General features: G+C 46.6%; 1 protein-coding gene across 6 annotated transcripts in view; it reads left to right on the top strand.

Annotated features, from left to right (window-relative positions):
- Window positions 1-26,103, top strand: part of Tpd52 (tumor protein D52) — a 196,106-nt gene that overhangs the window by 40,092 nt on the left and 129,911 nt on the right. The window contains exons 1-3 of one of the 6 annotated variants that reach the window (XM_055603222.1): window positions 9,931-10,154; window positions 21,996-22,111; window positions 25,400-25,548. In XM_055603222.1, coding sequence (XP_055459197.1) covers window positions 10,019-10,154; window positions 21,996-22,111; window positions 25,400-25,548 — 401 coding nt within the window. In that variant the 5' untranslated portion in view covers window positions 9,931-10,018. Of the gene's footprint in view, window positions 1-9,930; window positions 10,155-16,488; window positions 16,566-21,995; window positions 22,112-25,399; window positions 25,549-26,103 lie in introns of those variants that run through there. The other 5 variants (XM_055603223.1, XM_055603227.1, XM_055603224.1 and 2 more) reach the window with 5 other exon arrangements.

The raw sequence follows: 26,103 nt of genomic DNA on the forward strand, positions 1-26,103 counted from the left end.
TGTGTGTGTGTGTGTGTGTGTGTGTGTGTGTGTGTGTGTGTGTGTGTTTTGGGGAGATGCAGTGTAGAGGAGACACAATGCAGGGCAGTATGGGAAGGTAGACTTTGGGGTAGACCCTTTCAGGTTCCACCAATTCAAGTGATCAAACACAAGCCTGTGGGGACATTTCCTATTCAACACTACCATTATCATTATGGATCCTGCAAAGATAGCTTTACCGCCTTAAAACTCTCTCTCAGCCACTTACTTACTCCAGTCTTCCAACCCCTGGCAGACAGCTGGTCAGGACTAGTTTTTTTTTTTTTTTTTTTTTTTTTTTAATGGTCTTCATAGTTTTACTTCTTCCAGAATGTTGGGATATTACAGTAAGGTTGGCTTTTCTTACTTAATAATTAATGCTTACCACTCCTTCATATACTTTTTCATGGTTTGTTCCTTCCCCCTTTTGTTGCCTGCTCATAATACATATTATTCATTCATGTATAATATTCATTCATCTGCTGGAAGACACCTTGGCTGCCCACCGTTGAGGGTGACCATGACTGAAGCCAGTGTGAGCAGTGACATACGGTTTAGTGGGCACAGGAGTTCTCAGCCCGTTCGCTCAAGCGCCCGGGGCGATGGTTGTAGGTGCAAACAGCTGTTGTACTCTTTTCGTTCACAGCACTTGTTGTCTTGGTGACAATTGCCCTCCTTTTCTATGACACCTTGACTAGCTGTGCCTCTGACAGGGTGAGGCTCTTCACAGAAAAGCTAGCTCCCTGCAAGTCTGGGTGAGTGTTTGTAATTCCCTTTTTTTGTTTGTTTGTCTTTCAAGACAGGGCTTCTCTGTGTAGCCTTGGCTGTCCTGGACTCCCTTTGTAAACCAGGCTGGCCTCAAACTCACAGAGCTCCACCTGCCTCTGCCTCCCTGAGTGGTAGGACTGCTTATAATTCTCAACAGTACATCTCCTTGTCATGGTTGCTGCCACCCCCTCCCCCAACTGAACTGTTTTGTTCTGTCTGGTGATGTGAATGACTTTCTCAGTTTATTCTCTGGCTCTCTTGTCTCTGTTTCTCTCTCTGTTTTCCTAGACAGGGTCTCATCATGTAGCCCTGGCTGTCCTGGAATTCATTATGTAGATTGGGCTGGCTCAAACTCACAGAGATGATCTTCCTGCCTCTGTGCTGTGGTTCAAGGTGTGCCACTGTGCCAGGGATGACTCACTGTGTTGTGCTCATTTGTGTTTGGTGTTTGTGTATTGGAAGAACGTGTGTAGCCCAGCGCTTTCCATTCTGGCTCTGTCGAATGTCTGTTTGCATTTCTGTCTTTGGGCAGCCGACACTGCTATGCTCATCTGGGGGTGAGATCATTTTTAAAAGAGAAATTTGCCAAATATCACTGAAAAAAAAAAGTCTATTGGTAGACGTGCGTTATATTTTGTTATAATAACACTCTCCAAAAGCTCAATGGCTATGGACAACAGTCTTTGTTACATATACCTTTTTCTTTGGGTTAGAACATTGTACCCAGGTAGCTTCAGGGGTAGCTGAATAATGTAATTTTGCTGTGTAGACACATGGGCACATCTAGCTTCAGGGGATATACTGGGTAATGTAGTTTTGCTGTGTAATCACATGGTCACATCTAGCTTCAGGGTATACTGGGTAATGTAGTCTAGCTGTGTAGTCACATGGCCATAGCTAGCTCTTCAGGGGATACTGGGTAATGTAGTCAAGATATGTAGTCACATGGGTAGATGTTGCAGAGTAATTTGCAATGTAGTCTAGCTGTGTGGATAGGAATAAGAGGATACTGGTTTGGTCCATAGCCATACTAGGTAAAGATTATTGCCATATAAAGTACTGTCTTTGATGGATGATATGACTGCCATCAGTTTCTTAGTTCTTGAAGTTTTTTTGGAAAGTGATTTTTTTTTCTTAAAAAATTATTACTGTGTGTGCATGGAGGTGTGTGTGCGCTATTGTGCGCGCTGTTGTGCGCGCCCCTGCGGTGTGCATGTGAGAGTCAGAGAACAGCTTTCAAGAATTGCTCTCTCCTTGCACTGTTACGTGGGTTCTGGGGTTCACATACGTCATCAGGTTTCCAAGGCAAGCACTTTGCCCGGTGAGCCATTTCCCTGGGCCTGCGAAAGCATTTTTCCACACCATGTTGCCTCCTTACCCAGACTTCATGGTGTTATTCTTCAATGCTGAGAAGGATTTCTGTAAGAAGTTAGGCCTCCCTAATATACACTGGTGGGTATGTACTCATGCAATAAAGACACCTGTAGAACCGAGCGGAGGCTGTGAAATGTCTTCACAGTACTTAGTGCAGGCACGGTAGTCACATATCTCTCACGCTGTCAGGCCTCCTTGTTGGCATATTTTAAAATCTATTTTATTTGGGTACTTATATCTACCCTTCCCAACTCCAGTCCCTTCCATTTCCCCATCACCAGGTAGGAGAGACCGAAGGTTAGTGGGGAGAGGGGCCACTGAGAGCTTCTAAAACTACGTCCTGTTGACTAGAGGCATTGAGTTTCCTGGAGCAAGCCAATCTTTGTGGAGGAAGCCAGATATTTCTGATTTCTTCTTACCTCTTTTCTCTCAACCACTTGACAACCCAGCAGCAGCGGGAGCCGAACCAGCAGGAGGAACAGCTGTGCCCCCTCTCCTTGGGCTCTGTCCTTTTTATACCTCTCTAGAGTTCCCAGGATTAAACCATCTTCAGCTGCCAGAGCCTGCATGAGCCTGCATGAGGCAAGTAGTCAGCTGCTGGGGACAGTGTGAAGCAGCCTCACATCCCACACCTGGGATTAAAGCAAAAACATGTTTACATAACACAAGTGGGTTTTTTAAAGACGGCAAAAGTCTCAGCACACTTCCCAGCTGTTGGCTTGAAGATAGATGTTGCCTGTATTCTAGTTTTAAGAGGGAAAGGTTGTGAATGTGGAGATGAACAAGGCATTTCTTCCCCAGACTAGCAACTTCAGAGAGATGCTATAAAATTCAGGGTGAGAGTTTTTGAAAATAAAATTTGGGAATACAGTGGCAGTTCACCCTGTGTGATTTTCATTTGATTTCTTTGTTTTGAGATGTTCTGTTGTGACTCAGGTAGGCCTCAGGCTCACAGTGTTGCTGAGGACGCCTTGGGCTCCTGACCCTCCTGCCTTTACCTGCCGAGTGCTGGGATGGAAGGTAAATGCTGCTCTGCCAGGCCGGGCTGGGGATTTTCCTAATGGCAGAGCCTCTGGACACAGCCGGCCAGATTGCCGTAGCCTGTAGGGCTTGCTCATATTCGGAGCAACTTGCTTTGCCTCAGCCTGCCAGTGACTGAAGTTTGGGGGTCAACATTCATCTTAAATAGGCGCCCAATGCTCTGAGAACTCCTCCTCAAGGAGGGACGCTTCCTGAGAGACTCCCGTTGCCGGCAGTGGCTCTGTAAGTGCCACAGACGTTTTTCCAAACGATACTTAGGTCCACAGGCTCATTTATTCTTCTCAAGCCTGGGGATTGGGGTTTGGGTACCCCTGTTGAGCACCCTTTAAGGTCAGCAAATTGGAAACATGCAGCTCAGACAGAACCTCCCTGTCTCCTGATAATCTCACCACAGAAACCGTCATGCTCTCAAATACACCATTAATGCCCTTACACTAGCTTTCATCCATCATTAATACCGAGCCAGTGTTCCAGGCTCTTTGTTTTTATAATTCCAGCCTTCAAGTCATCCAGTAGGAAGGTAGGCATTCACACAGCAGTTTGTGAGTCATTATCACAGGAGGAAAAAAAACCCACACAGAGCAAAACAAAACTCCTTTGGCTGCAGAGCCCCTTGTTTTCAAGCGTATCTGTTTGGGAACTTGCTGGAGCTGAGTGGACACCGTCGCTGGTCAGTAGTGTGCCAGTTCACAATAGCAGTGGCTCAGCTCTGGACTGTCCCTTGAGGCTTCATGTATTGAACAGTGCATTGGAACGGTTTCGGTCACTGGGGTGTGGCCTGCGGGGCGGGGCGGGGAGTGGTAGTCGGGACCAGCTGTTTCTCTCTCTGCTTCCCGGGGCCGAAGCTGTAGACGAGCAGCATGCCTTCACCACTGCCCACGGAGGGACTTTAGAGCGCTCTGCCCTGTGAGCCAAGCTCTTTGCTCCAGAATTGAGTATCTCCGGTATTTTGTCGGGGCAGCAGGTCCTCAGAGTAACAGTGGGACCACCCATGGCTGGTGTACCCAGGAGAAGCCATCACCTAGTGAGGTCCTCCTCTTAGTGTGCGAGTGTTCTCTGACGTTCCCACCGTCGTGAAATCATGCCACATTCCCCACAGTGTGTCCTCCTAGTTAGTGACACAGGACGGGGAGGCCGGCTCAGGTGTTCCTCTCAGGAGCCTGTTTGCTTTATCACTGTGTGTGGGGATGAGCTCACACGCAGTGTTCTTACCTCCTGAAGCCATCTGAAAGGGAGCTGCGTATGCTAGGCCCCAGACCTCTCCAGACTGCCTTAGATTTCCCGAGGAGGCAGTTCCCTCGTACAGTTGTCGGTCTTTATACGATTTGTGCACACTTTCAGTTTCAGATCTGTTTGTTTGTTTGTTTATTCCGTGGCGCTGCAGGTGGAACCCAGCAGCTTGCTGCCTCGGCCAAGTATCACACTGCCGAGTTACAACCCCAGCTCCTGTTTCGTTTTGAGACTGGGTGTCACTGTGTACCCCAGATGGGCATTGACGTCTCTGTGCCCCAGGCTAGTGTGGGCTCTCGTCCTTCTGCCTCCGCCTCCGGGAGCAACGGGATCACAGGCCTGTGTGACCGAACTCGGGCGAAGTTGCACTGTTTTCCCCATCATTTAGGACGAGTTCTATGATTAAGTACAATATTTAGTTAACAGTTTTTGTAGTCTTCTTTAATACGAACCATGCACACAGCCTGTGTTTATCTTTAACAGGGTTAATGCTTTCCTTGGATAATACTGCCCCACACCCCTTTAAGGGAAATAAATGTAATTAAATGAATACCTGTGCCATTGTTTTTCTTTGGGCACCTGTCTTTGCTCTGACTTTGAGGTGCCTTTCCTGGAGGGGCCTGCCACAGAAGTTGCAAAATTTGGACATAGTTTCCAAGTCACACTCTCCTTTAAGTGTCCCACATTTAGAGAGAATATTTGACCTACTAGAGTTACACACTAATAGGTGGACAGAAACATAATTTCCTGTAGCACATGCTTCACTGTTGGCTCCTGCTTGACCTCTGCACTGTCCTTGGGCGCCCTCTGCAGCTTGTTTAAGCACTGAACAAGCATGTTTATGAGGTCGTCAGGCACCCCCTTCCTCTTCTTTTGGTTGGTGCTTCCCACTTTCTCTTCAGTTGTGCAGGTGTGGGTCCTACAGTGCATGCAGGCAAAACACTGGTCCACATGACACAGAAAGAAATACATCTTTAAAGAAACTGGTCTGATGACTGAGTTTATCACGAACATTTTTCTTGGGCCTAGAGAGTTGGCTCAGTGGTTAAGAGTAGTTGTTTTTGTTAAGGACCTGGGTTCCATTCCCAGCACCCCCATGGGGGCTCACCACCTCTTTAGGCACCAGAAACGCATGTGGTGCACAGATATACATGCAGGCAAAAGTTTTATACACATAAGTTAATAAAACTTAAAAAATTTAAAATATGTTCCATGAGAAAATACCTATTTCCCCATTGTCATGTTACTGCCTCTGTATTCTTCTGCACACACGTTACCTTTAGCATTTAAACCATCCACTCAGAAGGCAGCTGTCTTGCTTGTTTCTTCTATCCAGTGTGGTCTAAAATGAGCATCCCCTGTATGTAATCCGTTTGTAATAGCATGTGAAGTAACACAACTCGATAAGAGAGCCAGACTTTACCAGGTAAAAATAGAGAGGAAAATTTAGCCTGAAAAAATAGCCGAGGACAAGTTGAGGATTAGCTTAAGACACAGGGGAATCGCTAAGCTTGGTGGGTCAGGCCTGTAATCCAAGTACCCAGGAGGCCCAGGCACGGGGACATTTTATGTTCAAGGCCAGCCTGTGCTATATGGTAAAACCTTGTCTCAAAAACAAAACAAAACAAACAAACAAAAAAACAAGGGCTGGTGACACAGCTCAGAGATAGGGTCTGCTTCTTGTATGTGCTAGCCTGTGGGCCACAGTAAAGCCTCCCGAAGCTCTGGGCGGGGGCTCACATAACATGGTGCCATACTTTTCCCTCCGTCCTTTCCCCAGTCTGGTCACTGCATCTCTCTCCCCTCTTGGCATGTAGAGAAAAGAAGTCCTAGCCCCCTCCCGTATGCATACATACTTTTCCTGAGGCTGCTTGGCTGTTCTCACCATTCTCAAGGCTGAACTAACGTCAAGCAGCTCAGGTGTCTTCCATTGCTCAGTAAGTGTCAGGGACAAGTTGAAGGGCTCCTTGGGTCAGATGTCTACCTTAGACACACCTGAACAACCCTGTATGTCTGGGCCATACCTGAAACACAGGTCAGAAAACAGCTGGGGACTATGGTGCGTCCTTCTCAGAGCCCCGTGACACAGGTGGGCTGGAATTCTTCAAGGGAAAGAGACCATTGCACAGACAAGGCAGAAGATGGGGGCCACAAGCACACTCCCGGCAGGTGTGAGAACGGTGTGGCCAAGGCAAAGGAGGAACGGATGTGTGGCCCATAGTGGACAGACGGCTCTCCATGTTCTAGTGACTGTGATCCATGTGAGGTCAGGCCTGGGAAACTTCGGAGAAAGTAACGTTACAAATGCTGATTTTGAAGTGTTTTCGGGATAGCCCTGTAGAAGAATGTCCATTGCACAAGGCCAGCTCTTGCTTGGCCAGTAAGGCAAACGGGAAATGAAAAGACCTACTGGGTCCCTGAGGCTTCCCTGTTTCTTGCATGGACAGTCCTCAGATCCTGAGTGTCTTTTCCTGTTGTTGCTGTGTGCTTCTATTGCATTGTCTGCCTGCATTGCATTGTCTGCCTCCATTGTGTTGTCTGCTTCCATTGCATTTTCTCCAGAGAGGCATTTATAACATTGAACTATCTGTCATTTATATGCCTGTCATTCTGTCCGTCCGTCCGTCTGTCCATCCCCCCATTTATCCATCCATCCATCCATCCATGCAGTGATTAAGCCCAGGGCAGAACACATGATAGAATGATAGGCAAGGGCTGTCTATCAGCCACACATCTTCTAATATTTACTTTTTATGTTTTTTTCTTTTTGTGTACTTCAAAGTCCTTGAGTTTTTTTTTTTTAAAGTATATAGTAAATATAAAGATTTATCATTCAGGCTCTTTTATTGGTAGATTCCCAAGCTACAATTCCTTCCTTCCTTCCTTCCTTCCTTCCTTCCTTCCTTCCTCCCTCCCTCCCTCCCTCCCTCCCTCCCTCCCTCCCTTCCTTCCTTCCTTCCTCCTTCATGTGTGCATTGATGTTTTGCCTGCATTTATGGCCCCCAACCTATATTTCTATTTGATTTTTCACCACTCTTTCTGATATCCAGACCTGGAGCCTCCCATTGGCGGAAGCACCCATGCCTTTCCTGGGGCTGCTTGGCTGTTCTCACCATTCTCAAGGCTGAAATGTCTGGATTGGGTGTGCTCTTTGATAGGAAGTGGGACTGCTTCTCAGAGCTGGGACGTATGGAACAGACCTAAATGGACTGACTTAGTGTGTACACGGGTCAGACATGTAGACAGTTACTTGGATTCTTAGCCCTCACATTTGAAATTAAAGCTGTTTTTTATTTTGCACTATAAGCCCCGTATTCAGAGTATGGCCAGCAGAATGTGGTGGGAAGGTCTGGCTGGCAGATGGCTGTTTCATACGTGTGTACCGTGGCTGGGAAGGGAGGACCTAGAAGGGCTTTTGAGAAGAGGTGATAGGTTTTGAAGGATGCATGTCATCAGCTAGCAGGAGTAAAGCACAACCATTTGGATATAGGATACAGCGTGGATGTCAGCAGAGGTGAGGAGAAGGCTTGTTGTGCATCCGTGGCAGAGTTAGGTAACCTTCTAACAGCTGTGGCTCCAAGAGGGGAAGCCAGAATGGCAAAGGACAGACACTTTCCTGCCAGTGTCTACTCCAGGGACATCACTCTGACTTGTCCTGTCAGAGTGAGTGACATCGTGGACTGCATGAAACCTGGCTTTTGAAAGAAAAAAGAATTATTATTTTTACACAAGGTCTCACTCTGTAGCTCAAGCTGGCCTGGAATAGATTATTTAGCACATGCTAGTCTTTAATTTGTAGTGGTCCTCAGCTTGTCTGGTTCTGGGATTATAGATGTGAGCTTTTGTGCCTTTCTTGACAGTTTGTTATTTCAATTAATATTAAAAAAAGAAACCAATGAATCTACTTTCAAATGTGAAATGGACAACATTTGGAGCTGAAAATTTTGAAAAATTTGTTATCTTTAAAAAGGAAACTATAGATATTTTTGTTACAAATAAATTCTTACGACAAAGGAATTCCATAGAGTATAAAAGACTAACCAAAAAGAACAGAAGAGAAAATCAATCAGAAATTGAAGTAACTATAGACAGTCTTAGAGATTTTGCACAGTAGGCACATGCTGTGTTTTTGCTAATAGTTAAACATTTCTGGTTTGGGGGCTGGAGAGGTGGTATGGGGATTAAGATTGCCTCCTGCTCTTTCAGAGGTTTAGTTCCCAGGATGCACATAATGGCTCAAAACTGCCTGTTACTCCAGTTCCATGGGGTTCTGTCAACCTGTTCCGACTCATAACGATTGCTGCACGTTTTGGTGCTGATGTATATGTACTGAAGCCCACACAAATATAATACAATAAAGGCTTCCGGTTTTGTGTGTGTGTGTGTGTGTGTGTGTGTGTGTATTTCAGAGATTATAAGCATATTTCAGCGATTATGTTTGAGATTTGTAAAGGTAGGATGCAATTATTTGTTTATCCAGTTATTCTGTTTTTGTTTGTTTATTTTTTGAGACGTGGTTTCTCACTGTAGTCCAAGCTAGCTTCATGGCAATCCTCCATGGCAGGAGTCACCACGTCTGGCTTGACATATTTCCCTTTCTTAAACTAGTTCCAGCAAGGTCTGCAAGTGCTGTCCAGCCACAGCGAAGGCATGGTGAGCATGGGAGGGTGTTCTCCTGAGAGGCCTGTGATGGGGAAATGAACTTGGTGATTGGGAAGTTTTACAAGTTCATTGTGACTCCCTCTCTTACCCGCTGGGTGTGCCAAAGGAAACAGGTTTTCTGTATTGCCCACAGGGCAGGCGTGACTGTGCTTAAACAGAGAGGGTGCTTGAGCACAGGGAGAGGGTGGGGGAGCAGGGTGGGATCACAGAGCTAGCTGCATCTTCACAGCTGCTTCATGTATTTTCAGTGCGTGAAAACCCTATTCTTCAAAAAAAAAAAAAAAAAAACCAAAAACAAAAAACAGATTAAAATTTTATGACAGTTACTCAGATTCTTAGAAAAAGGTGATGATGGGAATTTAGCTTTATTTTTGTATCATGTTACGCTTAGAAGGCTGGTTGCTAGCCCCGGATACCAGGCTTGCAGAATTCTGTGGTAATATATGGTGCAAGAAAAGTATTGCCCAGATGGCTTTTGCGGGAGATTACTGACAGATAATCCTCCCTTGTCCTAGAAGATTAAGGCTGCCCTGTGAGGGTGTGGTCAGCTGACCGCTCTGAAAAATTTGTCTTTTTAAACGCAGTCCTGCCAGTGTCCAGTGTTTGTACATCTAATCGGGGCTGCAGAGCCAGGGCCCTCCTTTGTGTACGGAGAAAGCGCCACTCCCTCCGCCCACGTTGTTCTTTGTCCACTGACATTAGCAACAGGTGGTGACTGAACCCTCTAAGGGTACGGGGAGGAGTCATTTCACGATCTGCTTGCAGGGAGGGTGTGAAGCCACACCTGGGCCCGGAGCTGGGCGGGACTTTAAACCCTGGGTCCTTTCCTCATCCCGGCTGGCTGCACAGTGCACAGCCCAGGGGTCCCAGGCCTGAGGAGTGATTCCAGGGGTCCGCAGAGCCATGCTTTCTGCTTTCATCTGGAATGGATTGTAGAGATATGGAGTTGTATGAGGATTACCAGTCCCCATTCGATTTTAATTCCGGAGTGAACAAAAACTACCTCTACCTGTCTCCTAGCGGGAACGTGTCGCCGCCTGGATCACCTACACAGAACTTTGGTAACTATTGATTTTAGTTCTGTTTACTGTGATCAAACCCAGATATAACTTGGGGATCATATGCCTTTCAGATTAGTGTGAACAAGGTGCCACTCCGTTCTAACCGGCTCAACACGGAGGGTTATTTGGTTGTTAACTGTTTGGAGTGGGACAGTGGATTTTAAAGTTGGCACCATTTTTGTGCTCTGTAGAGGTCTGTGGACGCATGCAGTGGTGATAAATGACAAATGGAGAGGTCTGAAGACCAAGGGCTGGTGATAATTGGCCAGGATTTTTGTTTTGGAAAACCAAGAGCCATTTAGACAAATACCTGTACCACAGAGTTCCCAGAAAAGAAACATTAAAAATCATCATACCTTTGGAAGGAAGATTTTGTTCCTTCCCACGTGTGGCATGGGACTGTTCCCATGGCCGGAACCTGCTTATGGCAGTCTGAGCTGATCAGCATGGGGCATCCTCACATAGGGTCCAGCAGAAGTGGCGGGGGTGGGGGTGGGGCTCTCATTGCCAGCCTGCAGGAAGATTCCCACTGCTGGCCAGGGAGAGTGGATGGCTGAGGAAGTCCTCTGTAACAGTCAAGGAAGCGACTAGGTTTTCGCAGAAGTTAATTGTTTCCTTATTGTGAAGAATCGGTTACATTTTGTTCCCTTGAAGCAGTAGAGCTTGGGAAACTTAGAAACCAGACAGTAAAGGATCTAGTCTTATCGAAGCTGCCTGGGACCTGAGCATGTTTGCAGACCACAGGTGTGTGCTAACACAGCATGCTTCAACTCTTGCTCCCTGTAGCCCCCTTTGAGATATAGTTTGGATTTTCAGAAACTGACGAATGCTCACAATTATAGGCTAACACCGGCCTCTAGGAGTTGGCAGCCGTTGGTAATGTCTGTAGGGAGATGGGTCACGGGGAAGCAAACCCTCATATTCTCACTCCCCTTGCCTGTGACCCACGTGGGACCTCTGGGCTTCCCCACTATCCAGCACTTAAAAGGAAGGATGGCCTTGTGGACGCCTGTGGGTCAGGGTAGTGGCCCCAGTGGGGAAGTCAGAGCTGTCGATAAAGCTTTGAAGCACCTGTAGAGGCCAGAGTGGCAGGTGAGCAACTGTAGGGTCCATGGTTTCCTGCATCTTTTGGTTCTTGCCTGCTCCTCTTCACCCCCTGGTTGTAAGTGTGACCACCTTTCAGTGTGCTCTGTCAGAACAGCAGCAGGTGGGTATTCTTTTGGGTAGAGGGCCTAATGGAGTCCACAGTAAAAGCAAATAAATAAATCACTAAACCCCCACTCCTGGGCTCAAGTTGAGCAATTACGTTAATTAAAAAGAGGGAGGGACTTGGAACTAACACTTAAACGTTCGAGTGGCTTTGGCCAGTGTGTGCTTTCTTGAGAAGCAGGTGGGTTGTCTAGGCAAAGAGGACTGCTGCAAGAAGGTATCCCGCTCAGAAAGGCTGGGAGCACTCACCCAAACAAGAGCCATCCTTTGATTTGTATCCAAACGCTGTCATCCACCAAAGGTGAAAGTGATGAGGTTCAGTCAGTGGGCAGCTGTCCCGATGAAGCCGTTTGAGTGGAGAGTAAGAGGGGAAGCCAGGGGCTGAAAGGAAAAGAGGGTTTTGCCAGGGTTAAGAGCACCTTGCACTGTGCTCGCACACACCCTTTGGCACTTCTCCATTCCAGTTCTTTCTACAGCGCTCAGCAATACTGCCGCTAAGTGGCTTTCACAGTCGAATGTGAAAACAAGGGCTGTGATGTACGTTGGAATCTGGAGTACGTGCCCGTAAGACTTACGCACTGGGGAAGTTGAGGCAGGAGCGTCCTGAAGCCTAGCGCTTGGGTCACTGAGTCAGGAAGACTGTAAACTTGAGGCCAGCCTTGGCTACAGTGATTAGACGTTGCCACAGGCCACCGCCGCCATCGTCATCCTAAAAACGAAAATGACAAATGAGTGGAATTGTCACAGAAGGACACATCCCAGTTGTTTTACAGATGTGAGCATTGACGGAGGAGAGCTGTTGGGTGTCCCCACGTCTAGTAAGCCTAGCTGACACAAGCACTCATCTTTCACTTCTCAGGCCAGTGGTTTGCTTTCTACCATGTTGGGGACCTACCTGGGTACATGCCGCCTGTGTGCACGGCCGCTTAGCTGCTGATGGATCTTGCAGGACAGGCTAATCACTCGAGCATATCTTTGCTGGCCAGGGAACTTACTGTCTGCTTTCTTTCTGTTTATTTGTTTTGTTTTTAACGTGCCACTGGGACAGGAACATTGTATTCCGTCTTTGCAGGTTGCCTGTCCTCGCCCTCTGAATCAAGCTGGCAACCTTTACTGCCCTTTGCTTTTCCATTCTAGGAGTGCTTGCGGGGAAACTTTCCTAGCCACTGTGTATGTGGAGTCTCTTCCTCTTCAGAATTTTCCAGGAAGAGTCAGGAAGACACAGGCCTTTAATGCCCTTAGTGACTTCAGAAATGACAAGGAGAGAACACAGTCTGATGGCCGGACTGGGGTTGTAGCTTTGTGGTGGAGTCTGATTTAGCATGGCGTAAGGGCCTAGGTTCAGTCACCATGGCTCGTAGGAAAAAACAATGATAATCTTGTAGTTAATGCTGTCAAATCTGAAACTCTCAAAAGAGTGTGAGAAGTCAAGCTAAAATTCCTTAGCTGAGAGTTCATCTCTAATTCTGCCTCACTCTTTCTGCCTTCCCTCATATCCACCCTTCTCCTGTAAGGACGTGGGAACTGCTTCTTACAAGTCTTTTATGATTGCTTAGGTCTTAAAGAGCAAACTTACCTGTGGTTGTCAAATGAAAACCAGATGGACTTGAAGAGAACGCTATGTACAGAGAGGAAATTTAATGATAGCGGAGACTTCCTCTCCAGGCACCCCCAAGTTTCTCTTTCCTCTCTGGGCAGCCCCACCCCCAAGTCTCTTCAGTGGATGTTCTCAGTGAGCAGCTTTGTATCTGGTGTTTGGAGAGAGGAGGGGGAAGGAGAGCACATGCTCAGAAGTAGCATCTCCCCTTAAAGATGAAAGATTCAGTGAGACTAACGTACAGGAAGAGGGTGGCAAGTCATTTGAAAACATCAGTGGGTTCTACATGCGGGATCTTTCCTCATTTCCCATTCTGTCTGTGAAGTTTTGGGGCGTCACTTCATTCCTGAGTGAGGTATTAATGTCTCCCAGTTCCCTGGTGCTCCAGGACACCTTCTGCTGTGGCAGCCACACTGCTCTCACTATCTGCCAAGCTGGCATTTCACTTTCACTTCGCCCCTTCCTTCCTCAGTAACCCTGACTTCACTCAGTTCTGCCGTGAGGTTCTTACATCTTATGCCAGGTGAAATGGGTCATTTCTTTAGTTTCCTCCGTTCCTGGCCATCTCAGCCACAGTTACCCAGTTCATTTCTCCCTAAGGTTTTCCTCTTCCCAGCATGAGCCAATCATGGGGGAAAGGAGAGCCCAGCTCTCCTCAGCCCTTGCTTTAGTTCCTGCAGCACCATCTTCTGAAGATGACACCGCAGAGGCAGGATCTTCTGGTGCCTTAGGTCAGTGATCATCAGCTTGGGGCAGAGTCATGCCCCCACCCCCAGGCTTTGGTTTGGTTGTGAGGCTGCTGCTACTGACAGGTATTGCTGGGAGGCAGGGATGCTGCCTGTGAAACAGAGCGCCCCACCCTGCAAAGCCATTTGGGGACCACTGTTGTTGTATTCCTTCTGTAATGTCATTTGTGCCTCATCAGTTGAGACTGGGCCCCGAACACCCTAACAAGCTGGGCTTAGCCACCACTTCTCATCATGACAAAGTAACAGGCAATGGTGAAGTGCAAAGAACCATGGCTTAGTCAGTGTTGCCATAGTGGGAAGAACAAATGAGGTCAGGTGACTGCCCACAGCCCATCCTTAGGGCTTTTGGTTTAAACTATAGGTAAGACGTATGTATACATAACTGAGCATTCCTGGTCGGGGTATGGTCTTGGCCACCACTGTCCAGCAATTGACAACTCATTGTGTTTCTGTCCTGTCCTTGCAAATTGTTAGCACTGTGTAAAATCTTTCTGGGAGGCAAATTCTCCTCTGGCTGGAAACAGGGTTTCAGGCTCTCCCTTTCCCCACTGTGAGATTCCTGCAGCAAATCCAATTCTTTGGGGTGCATTATTTCAGGAGCCTAATAGCCAGAGGGAGGGGCAGAAGGGTCTCTCTGTAGAACACCTTTGTGCTTGGCAGGATAGCTACAGACCTATGTGACCTGGCGTACTTGTGCGCACACTTTTGGAAATAGTAGCCATCTTCAGGTAGAGCTCACAGTGGGCCAGGAGCTGTAAGTAACATTTAGTATCATTTCAGTAAGAAATTCTTTGTAGGCGAAAGCAGTAAAAAGAAGGCAACATATAGAAGAGAAGGCTCAAGATAGAAAGTAGCAGTGAAATCAGACTTGTTCTTTCTGACTCACCGGTGCACATTCCTGTAATCCATTTATTCAGGAAGTGGTACTGAACAGCTGCAGCATGCTAGATTCTGTGTCTTAAGAGACTGCTGGCCCAAAAGGACAGGCTTCCTCAGATGTCATGGCATCTTATTTCCTATCTCACATCTCATGCCCTTTTTGTATGTTTGCTTAAAGTCTTCCCTCCCCCAGTTTTCTAATCTTTGTATTGCACAGTGATGTGTTTAAATGAAATTATTCCAGATCTTTTTATCTGTCTTAGATAGGGTCTTAACTGTGTATCCCTGGTAGGCCTAGAGTTCACTGAGTGTCCCTGGCAGGCCTTGATCACAGAGATCCACTTGCCTCTGCCTCCCAAGTGTGGGATTAAAAGGGTGTGCCACCATACCTGACTGAGACATGGCTGGCCTGGAACTTGCTGTGCTGGCTTGCCTTGAAGTTGTGGCTTTCCAGTTCCTTCTGCCTACCAACTGCTGGGATTAACGGCGTGCATCACCATGTCTGACTTTGGAATTCTTTTCCAGATCTGGAACTGTATGAAAATGGCTCATTTTAGTCATAGTCACTATAGGAACTCTTGAAGAAAACAGCCTTAGTTGGAATGAAGGACAGAGATGAAGGGCCGAGGGGCAACCATTCAGGTGGGGGTCCAGGCTGGGGCACCAGCCTGCCCCCCTACCTTGCGGGCTGAGAAACCCCATCATACCACCACACTCACTCATGGCTAGACTGTACAAATGGAAAGATTTTAGAGTCAGACCTAGGGGTCAATCTGTCGTCATGGCTAAGGCAGGAGACTTATGGGTTTGAGGCCAGCATGGGCTATATCAGGTGAGACACTGACCCCATAAGACTTGTGTTCTTGGCTGAAGATACTGGGTGTGGGGTGGATGAGCCGTCACTTGTGGGAAAAGAGAGAAACCTTTAACTCGTCAGCTAGGACATGCGTTGAAATAAGCTGTAAGCACCATGCATTCTGAGATGAAATAATAAGCGATTCCAGGGCTTCCCAGTCTGGAAGCAGAGTCATTCGTACTCAGGGTTGAGCTCTCCGTCCTGCTGTTGGCAGCCTGCCCTCCTACCTCCCGTCACCCTCATGCTCAGACGCCCACCATGCCAGAACCAGCTGATCGCATCTCCCTCACAGGTCCACTAAAGGCATTTTCACGGAGCTGTAAAATGTTGCCACGTAAGCCAAAAATTAGTGCTTTCCCTTTGCTTAAGTCTTTAAAATGTGTGCTCATTGAAGATTTATTCAGTTGTGTGTGATGGCTGTGATACTCTTGTTTTTTTTTTTTTTTTTAAAGTTAAGGTTTTTCTAGTGTGCCCTCATGCGTGTTGTCTGACCTGAACTGTTTCTCGTTTTTTTTTTTTTTTTTTTTTTTGCCTGGTCTGTGCCTTCTCCCACACCAAGTGTGTGTTTTGCCGTGTTTAAGTGAGGGGTCTGTAAGGAAACCTGGGATGGTCTAACCCCTGAAGTCCAGCTTCCAGATCTCAGTTGTGTCTGCAGGCGGCACCGCCTTGCTGCCGCACGGCCTCTGGCTTCTAGATGAAGCACGGAAAGCTGTGCATGATGGTGCTGTCTGGTCTGTCACCTCCGTCCTCAGGGCTCCAGCTGGCTTTTGCCTGGCATGTAGCTTTCAGGTTCTTCCCAGCCAGTGCTGCTCACCACCCTGCTGCTGGACGGCCTTCATGTGTGAGGCAGACACACTGGCTGTGCCTCCACTTTAACCGGGGTTTTCCCTGCTTGGTAATGAAGATAGAAGGACCATCTGCTTCGTTAGACAATCAGGGAGGCAGCTAAACTATCAGTAAGACAAGGGGGGCCCATGATCCCCAGTGTCTAGTCACCTGACTCAGTCCTGCTGATGCTGACTTCCAGGAAAAGCGGCTGTAGAGAAAGAACCAGCCCTGCGCCTCTGTCCTGTCCGCCGTTCTTGCTGTTTTCCTCAGACAGACTGTAGGTGAGCGAGCAGGTATGTAGAACTAAGACCCTGAAGTTTTAGTCTTGTCTGACTCTGGGTAAATTCTGTAACCTTGGAGGACCCCAGTTTTGTAGTAGAAATCACTATTTTCATTGGATGTTGATTTAATTTCGCTTGTTTGCTTCTATGAAACACATTCTTAGTGAATAAATGCTTGTTAAAGCATGGCGAGGGTGACTATATTAACTACTTTTGAGGTAGCTATGGTGACCGCTGTTCTGGACTGTTGGAACCCCTAATAGAGTATCGGCAAGTGTCAAGGATGAGTGTAACAATCAGGCAGACTCAGGCTAGACCAACGTAATGGGAGTCTTACTGAAGGCTTTAGGCAGGAAGATGAGACATTACATGGGGAAGGGGTCATTGTGGGACCTAGTTAGGTATGGGGGGGTGGTGTCAGATATTAAGGATGGGGATTCTGGTTAAACTGACTTAGGTTTGTTTGGTCAAAGTGGATTTTACAAAGAAGTACGTAGATGCCCCAGAGAAGGCTTAGGAGCCTGGCTAACATTTGGTCAAGCAGAGAATCTCTGTCACAGTAAATTTCCCCTCATTGTGGCTGCTATTTAAAAAAAAAAAAAAAAAAAAAAACTTCAGTAAGCATTAGTCATATTCTTTGTCTTTGTCATTAAAATAGTTTTTAATGTTCTTAGCGAAGAGCATTAAAATTAAAGAGCAAATATTTGTTGTATTGTTTGTAACAGTCTCATTTCTCATCTTTCATGATTTAAATGAGAAAGCAATATATTTTCTCCTCTAAGCAAGACTCTCCCTCCATACTAAATCCTACTTATGAGCGTAGAGGAAACAAGATAACACTTGAAACTTATGTAAGACAAAACGAATGTTCAGGAATGGAGAAACAATTTGCTATGAATTGCTTTTGACCTCGTCTCCAGGCTGTTTCAGTTTTGTAGTCATATTATTGCTGCCAGAGGCAGTCCAGGTGTTGCCTTCTGCTTCCCAGGTTGGTTTTTGAATCAGTGACTTGGGGAATCTCCTTTCAGATTAGACTGTCTGGCTTCACAAACCCCAACCGTACATGTGCGCTGGTGTGTGACTTGGGCGGCTGCTCAGCCTCCACAAGCTTTTCTCTCACCTGTAAGTGGCACTAGCAACCCCCATGCACAGTCACAGAAGTGTGGAAATGACTGACATTTATTAGTTTGTTTGTTTTTGACCTCTTTGCTCAGGTTTGGATGAAGCTCCTTGTGGAGTGTCTGTGGTAAGAGACGAGAGATGACTGCATCTCTTGTTTGCTTGTGATTTGAGCGTCTCCCACTTGGTTCTTCCGCTGTGTCCCCCACTCCTCCAGCTCCACCTCATGAGTATCTTAACAACCTGCACTTTAAAATTTTAAAGCCAGCGATTTGCTGCCCCCTTCAGGTTAATGTGATAAAAGCAGACCCAGTCCTTGCTGGCTGACTTTGCTAGACCAACTTAATAGATTACCAGGTCATCTCAGTGGTCTTGTAGCCAAGTATGGACATTGCCAAAGTCTTTTCCTCTGAGACATTTATTTTTCTAGATGGCCTAATGAAATATTTGAGTATCCCTTATCTGAAAATTTGGGGCTATATGTATTTCAGATTTTTTGTTTTTGTCGTTGTTTGAATTAGGGGGTATTTGGTATGGACTTTACTGATTGAAAATGCCTGATTAAAAATATCCAAAACCAAAAATTCAGAAAAATTATAATGTTTTCCAGATTAAGTATTCGAAGCCTTTGCCAGCATCCTTTTAGATTATTTTTGGAATTGAAGATCTCCATACATTAGCAAATGGATACTGTGTTTATCTACTTGCCTATTTAGACTTGCAAAATAATGTTTATTTAAAAGCATGGAAGAGCTTTTGCTATGGAGGCAAAGTGTAGTGCTTAAATTCTGGTGGTGTTCTTTGATTTGAGTCTTGTTGTCATCAAGAACTTAGTCCTGAGCAAAACATGAGGATCAAATCAAATGCTGATTTTAGCTCCACACTGCACTGGCTGATGGCGGCTGACGCGCCTGGCGCTCATCCCCCGCATTCCCTGGCTCCCTTTGACACAGTCTGGCATAGAGAACGCGCCCAGCAGCACACAACAGCTTCTGTTCCCGACACTGTGCAGTACAGTAGCACCCTGCTTCACAATGATCTGGCCTGTGTGGGAGTTTGGGTGCCAGTGTGAAAGGCAGGACTACCCCCATGGTGGGGTGCTGACAGATTTAAAACTGAGGGACCAGATTTCTACTATGGAAATGGTATTTGAGCAATCCTTAGAGTTTCCTCTAAGACATCGTAGACGGATTCATCTTAGATACTGTTCTGTTGCTGTGAAGAGGCACCATGACCAAGGCAGCTCTTAAAAGAAAGTGTTTAATTGGGGGCTTGCTCACAGTTTCAGAGGTTAGCTCATGACCATTGTGTGCAGAAGCAGACAGGCATGATGCTGCAGCCATAGCTGAGAGCATTAGCATCCTCACCTGCGGACGGACAGACAGACACCACAGCTGGCTTGGGCTTTTGAAACCTGAAAGCTCACCCCCAGTTACACACCTCCTCCAACAAGGCCACACTTCCTAATCTTTCCCTAATAGTTTTGCTAACTGGGGGCCACACATTCAAGCATATGAGCTTCTGAGGGGGCATTCTCACTCAAACCCCCACACTCCACTCCCTGACCCGCATAGGCTTGTGGCTTTATCCCAGGGTAAAGCGCATTTAGTCCAACTTCAAACATCCCCGTAGTCTCAACGCTGTTTAAAAGTCCAAGTCCAACCCTTTAACCGTAACCCCTGTAAAATCCAAATCCAAAAGCAGATCACGTACTGTGAACGTACAGTGGGATTTAAACTCCGAACTGTTGGGGGAGGCGTGGGGAGGAAGGGGTGTAGTGAGGAAACACTGGACCAAAGCAAGACTGAAACCCGGCAGGGCAAACTGTAAATCCCACAAAAGGCTCATTGCATGGCACTTCCCTTTCAGCCTTGCTGATTGCAGCATGCTTCTCTCTCTCTCTCTGGCTTTTAGCATCTCTTCTCAGCAGGCATCCCACGCCTCTGCCATCTCCAATATCCTGGCATCTCCACAGCAATGCAGGCTTCACCTTAAAGCTTCCCCCAGTCGCCTTTCTGAGCAGGGACTCCCCTGCCACATGGCTAGCCTCTTTGGCGGGCGTTCCTTACCTTACAGAAGCAATTACTCACTGAGCTTCTCCACCCCTTGGTTGTGTCTGCCAGGAATTGGCTCTGCTCCTGAAAACCTTAAGTTCTGCTTGTTGGTCCAATGTGTAGTTTGTGAACAGGCTTGTTTGTATTACTTTTACTCCTTTAATAATTCATTAACATATTGTGCGTGGGCCACTGTTTTGGTACTGCCAAGCTAGTGGTTATTATAATTATTAATTACCTTTAAAAGTCAGTACATAATAAACCCCGTGTCAAGTGCTTCTGGAATGCGCATGTTGCTAAGCACGCTGACCTCGTTGCTTCATGTGCTTTTCTTACCTGTGCTGTGGTGCTGGCTACCTGATCAGCAGAGTGCATTCCCTTCTGCCTGCCCGCCCACGTGGCCTTTGCCTGCTGTCTGGCATCATGCTGGGACACCTCATTATTGATTCACTAGCGTGGGTGTGAAGGGAGAAGGCAGCGCGGTGCTGACCTATAGGTGCTCCTTCCCTGCTCCTTGATGCAACAGAACCCATCACCCGGGAATGCTGGGAATGGCTAGGGTGAGTTACAGGGCTAAAGTTTAAGAGGGCGCCAGAAAACTCAGCAGTCAAATCATATGACAACACGACATTTTGAAAAGGTCAAAATCAATGCAAACAAGGTCTGTGATAACAGAGTATCAAAAAGTTCAACAAGGCAAGGCAAGGTCACTGAATTACCCATGCAGAGCCACTCTGGTGGCCAAGGCAAGGGGCAGGGGCAGCACTGCTGAGCTTTCTTTCCTTTAATCCCAGCACCCGGGAGGCAGGGGGTCTTTGTGAGTGAGTTCCAGGACTGCCAGAGGTACACAGTGACCTTGCCTCCAAGAAGAGGAGGAGGAGGAGGGGAGGAAGAGGAAGAAATGGATCTTTGAATTTAGTTTGATTTTAAAAATTTGATTAAAATATGTATTTGTTTACTTGTTGCTGGCGATAAAATACCCAAGAAAAGCAGCTTGAGAGGGGTTTATTTCGGCTTAGTAGTTGAGAGGATACACTTTGGGTTTGGTGTTAGGAGTGGCTGGTCCTAACTGCATCCATAGTCCGGGAGACGGAGGCAGGACCACACTTTAAAAACCCCAAGCTCCGCTCCCACTGACACACTTTCTTTGTTGAGGCTCCATCTCTTAAAAGCTCCATGACTTTTCAAAAACAGAGCTGTCAGTTGTAGGGGCCAAAGGTTTAAACACAAAGGCAAATGTGTAGGACATTTGGCATTCAGACCTTAATAAAATACAATAGAAGATTTTGCTGGCGTCTTGAGTTTCTACCCTGTTTTAGCTGGGCTATCCTTTGAGTGGGGCTTGGGCAAGGAAAGGGGAGGGCTAAGATAGTTGCCACACTGGCTGCTTTCTAGAAGTGTGGTCTTCACGGGGGAATTCTGTTTCAGTGGATGAGTACAGTGGGTTTAGAAGTCTCCGTGCTGTTGGTGGTTATGTCTCTATATAGAAACACAGAACCGTTTGTCCTCAAGACAGGGCCTTACTGTAGAGCTCAGGCTGTCTTGGAACCCACAGCCCTCCTGTCTCAGCTTCCTGAGCACTGGGATTGCAGGCATATACTGCCCTATCCCATGGTGTTGGGAGGTTCTCAGTGAGGTGCAGTTCTAAGAACAGCTGTGAGTTCCCACCTTCTCTACCCCGCGGCAGTAGGCAGAACCGATTCTCATTAGAGCATTTGATTTGCCCTCTGGCTCCTTTATGAAGATTGTCTGCACAGGGAGCCAGTGAGCACAGTGTTCTCCTGTGGGCTGGTGAGCAGGGTTTAAAAATGTTTCACCTATTCTTGGCGGATTTATTTGTGCAGCGTTTCAAGGGTGGATATTTTGTTTTGTTTTGTTTTGTTGAGACATGATCACTTGTCACCCAGGCTGGGCTTCAACTTGATCTTAGCTGAAGATGGCCTTGATTTGTCACCATCCTGTCTCTTAAGTGCTGGGATTGTAGGCATGCATCGAGCTTTGTATAAAGGTGGCATGATGGGACCCGCTCCTCTGCTCTGTCATAATTATCCTGAGACTCAGACTATAAGTTTAGCATTCTAAGTTGGTGGTTTATATTGCCTACCCCACATTTTTCTTTCATCCTTTCCCAAGATAGCCATATCACTTGAACATACAGAAAGAAGGCGAATGGCTGTAACCTCAGTGGCCTTGGGACAGCAGAGTAGCTACAGGGAGATTTAGCTTCGCTTTCACACTTGACATGATTCTTTGTTCTTAACCCCAAAAGGACTGCCGAAGACAGAGCCAGTGGCTGAGGAGGGGCAGGATGCTGTGGCCATGCTCAGTGACCCAGAGACCATGACAGAGGAGGAGAAGGACGAGCTGAAGCAAGAACTTAGTAAGGTGAGCACCATTCTTTGTGGCCCATCATGCTTTGCCATGTGTGTTTCCAGAGCCCGTGGTAATATCGCTTATGGTAAAGGCTCAAGGTGAAAGAAAGTACTGTGAGCATGTGCAGCCCAGAGTCTCTGTAGGATAGAGGAGAGAAAGTGATATGGGCTGGCTTTCAGGTGACAAAATGTGTGGGTTAGGTGGGCCTGGTCGTCAGGGCTGCGGCAGGGAGAGCTGCACTCTAAGACCCTTGCTGCTCTGTTTCACAGTGTACGGTTCCGTGTCACTCAGCACATTCAGTTGCCTTGCAGCTCTCACCTCTTGTGCGTTGTGAACGTTATTTCCCATCCCATGGAGGCCCCGCACCCACTGAGGAGTCCCTGGCCCTCCCTCCCTCCCTCTCTCTCAGCCGGCTTTTTTCTCTGTGAACGTAACCGTTTCTCTCGATACTTCATTTATAATACGTGACCCCTGTATGTTGGCTTCTTTCAGTCAGTGCACTAGTGTAGCACGTTGCGGGCTCATTCCTGTTGTAGCATCTGGCAGTAACTTGTTTGCTTTTCACGGCCACTAATAGTCCATTGTGTACGTCTACCATATTATGCTTTGTTTTTCACATGTCCCTTGGAGGCCATTGATAGTATTGACATCTGTGGATAGTGAACCAGTAACGTTTACGTACAAAGGACCATTTTGAATTCATTGGCTTTACGTATATACTTACTGTAAATTTATTTTACTATATAGTCAGTCTACATTGAACTAATTTTTTTTACATTTATTTGTGTGTGTGTATGTATGTATGTATGTGTGTATACATGTGTTTGTGCATGTATGTGTGTGTTTTTGTGGGCATACATATGGAAGCCAGAGGGCAACTTTTCAGAAGTCACTTCTCTCCTTCCACCTAATGGATTCCAGGGATGGCACTCAAGCTTTGTGGCAAACCCCACATTTAATTTTTTTTCCCAACATAATACTTTCATTGATTCTTTGGGGATTTCACATCATACACCCCTATCACAGTCTCTTCCCTGTCCTTCTCTGTCCACCTCCCCCCAGAAGAAAAGTCCAACTTGTGTTTATCTATACATTTACCGGAGCATGGTCAAACTCTCAGCGGCCTGCCCCTTAAACAGAGCTGAGTCCTTTCCCTCCTGCCCCGCTGCTGGAAGCCATCTGTCGTGGAGAGCGACACTTCATCTTATCACAGTTAAGAGTTCTCTCCAATGGCTTCCTGTTTAGGCTGATGGGGAAGCGGGGTTGGGGTAGAGGTAGAGGGTTGTCACAGGATTCTTCCTTGTCCCTCTTTCTCAGCTGTGCATCTGCGGTCATCACTATCACTGCTGAAGTACCTTATTTGCTCTTTGTGTTCTGTGGGAGCATGGCTCGTGGGCTTCCACGTGGTTTCTGGTGTCAGCACAGACCACAAACAGGACTCCTAGTTGCCGTAGGGCCATGAACCCAGACAAGGCTCTCTGATGCATCTGGGATTACAGACATCAACACAACTTTAGGCCACAGCTTGGACCATGGACATCTGCCCAGCCTTCGGTGGCAAATGGGTTTTGGAAATCATGTAACCAGACAATACCCTCAAGGGCATCAGACGCAGCTGGGCTGAGCCTCTTTCTAGGCAGTTCAGTTCATTTGTATCTTCTAGGGAGATGGGCTTGTGCGAACAATTTGCAGTAGTCTTTATTGCTTCTGTATGCTTGGGGAGAGAGGGACCTAGTGAAGCTGTCAGTTTCAGGGGCTTCCTGAAGCCGTTTTGTTTACTTCCTACATTTAAAGAGCTTCACTGCAGGATGGAGATGTCATCTTTCTTTGGAACATCTGTTTCACTTTCCCCTTTAACATCCTGTGTTTTAAGAAGCTTTCCTCCAAGACAGAAATTTTAATCTAGGTGAAAACGGCTACACAGAGCCATCTTTTGTGATTACTTCTTCCACTTAAATGGATGCGCTCAACTTTCCTCCCTGTGGTGGTGTGGAGTAGTACTGCTTAGAGTTGAACACTGTCTCACTGCCTTTTGCCCTCCCGTCAGTTGGTGGACCTTTAGGTTGGTTTCCCTTTGAAGCTGTGTAGAGTGGCCTCCTATGAGCGTGCTTGTACACATTTGTCTGGGAACACAGATTGTTATGTTCTCCTAAATTGTGATCAGAGGCAGTGTCAGAATCTACCATAGCTGTGTGTTTGCACTTCTGAGGAGCTGTTGCACTTCATTAGTATGGGAGGAGTCATTTCTGTCCTGGCAGCTGGTCAAGGTCTACTTTTTATAGTATTCCTAACATGGGTGTAGGGTGGCGTTTTCATTGACCCTTCTTCAGTTCCTAATAGATGATGCTGATCACCCTGCCATTTGCCTCGTGTCATTTTTATATCTTCCTGTGAGCATTGTCTAATTCCTTTGCCCAGTAAAGATTGGATCATTTGCTTTTTTTATGTCCGAGTTGTAAATTTCTTCCTGTGTGTTTTGGATACGACAGATATGTTTAACAGGCTTTGAAGGTATTTCCTCCATTCGTTGGTTTCTTTTTATCCCATGATAATGAGCTCAAGGCACAGCAGCTTTTACAGTTTCAGAGGGTGGGTGGGTGTGAGATAGGGTCTCCTGTAGCCAGGATGCTTGAACCTAGTCAGGGATGACCTCAAACTCCTGATGCTCCAGCCGTCACCTATCATGAGGGCCTTTGTGCCAGACTTCAGTTTCTAATTCGGATAAACTCTGTTTTTCCCTCCTGGTCACTTGCAGTGTCCATGCTGCCTTAAAAAAAAAAAAAAAACAAAAAAACCCTAACTATGGTTTTGAAAATTTGACCCCATGTTTTGCTTTCAGGATCATAGAGGCTAGCAATTGTTTATAGCTTCCTGATCAATCTGAGTGTGTGTGTGTGTGTGTGTGTGTGTGTGTGTGTGTACTGAGTTAAGGGCTTTCCTTTGTTCTTTTGCATTTGAAAACCAGTTATCCAAGTCATATTTGTTGGGGCAAAAATCCCTGTTCTTTCTCCACCAAGTTCTCTTGACACATCTGTCAGAAAGCAGTTCATTTCTGACTCTGGATTCTGTCATATTGGCACATGTGTTTTCATTTTTTTATGCTCAAAACAACCTCCATTACTGTGTCCTCACAGCAACTTTTTCACTCATGTCTGTCTTCTTTCCATCAGTTGTGTTCTCCTCCACTATTCGTCCCACAAAGAGGTGGCGATTGCCTCTGAACGTAGCTTGCTTGGATGTTCTTAATGATTTACAGAAAAGCTCTTGCCATTATGTTCTCCTCAATCCCGTCCCTCACAGGTGGAAGAAGAAATCCAGACTCTGTCTCAAGTGCTGGAAGCGAAGCAGAAGGATCTCGCAGAGATCAAGCGGAAGCTCGGGATTACTTCGCTCCAGGAATTAAAGCAGAATATTGCCAGGAGCTGGCAGGACATGACCACGACCACTGCGTGAGTTGCCTCGGTGGCACACGTTTCTGGACTGTGTGAAGGACGCCTCTGCTCCTCTTCTTTGGGGAGAGGAAGAGCAGAGGCGTGAGGGTGTTTCCACAGGTTTCCTTTGGGGACCACACAACCTTTTCTTTCCAGTTCTTGAGAGTACCTGATTCTTTTCTAAATTTTAGCTTCCCAGAACAGCTTAAAGAATGGAATCTCACGGACAGGTTGAAGGAACCATATTCAGATTCCTTCCTTCTTGTGGCTTCGTTTTTATCTTCCTGAGGTTTTAGTTCCTCCCAGTCAGAAAATGCTAATTAGAAAATTTTAGACATAAGATTCGTAAGTTTTAAATTACATTCTATTTTGTGTAACATGACTAGATCTCTTGCCATCTTGTTCTGTACAGCTCGGGACATGAGTCATCCCTTTTCCCAGTGCATCTCTGCTTTATACACCCCCTGTCATGGTTAGGGTTTCTATTGCTGTGGAGAGACACCATGACCACAGCAACTCTTGGAAAGGAAAACGTTGAATTGGGGCTGGTTCACAGTTTCCGAGGTCTAGTCC

Source organism: Psammomys obesus, unplaced genomic scaffold (assembly GCF_907164565.1).
Source record: "Psammomys obesus unplaced genomic scaffold, mPsaObe1.curated_primary_1811, whole genome shotgun sequence".
In the NCBI taxonomy this organism is placed as follows: Eukaryota; Metazoa; Chordata; class Mammalia; order Rodentia; family Muridae; genus Psammomys; species Psammomys obesus.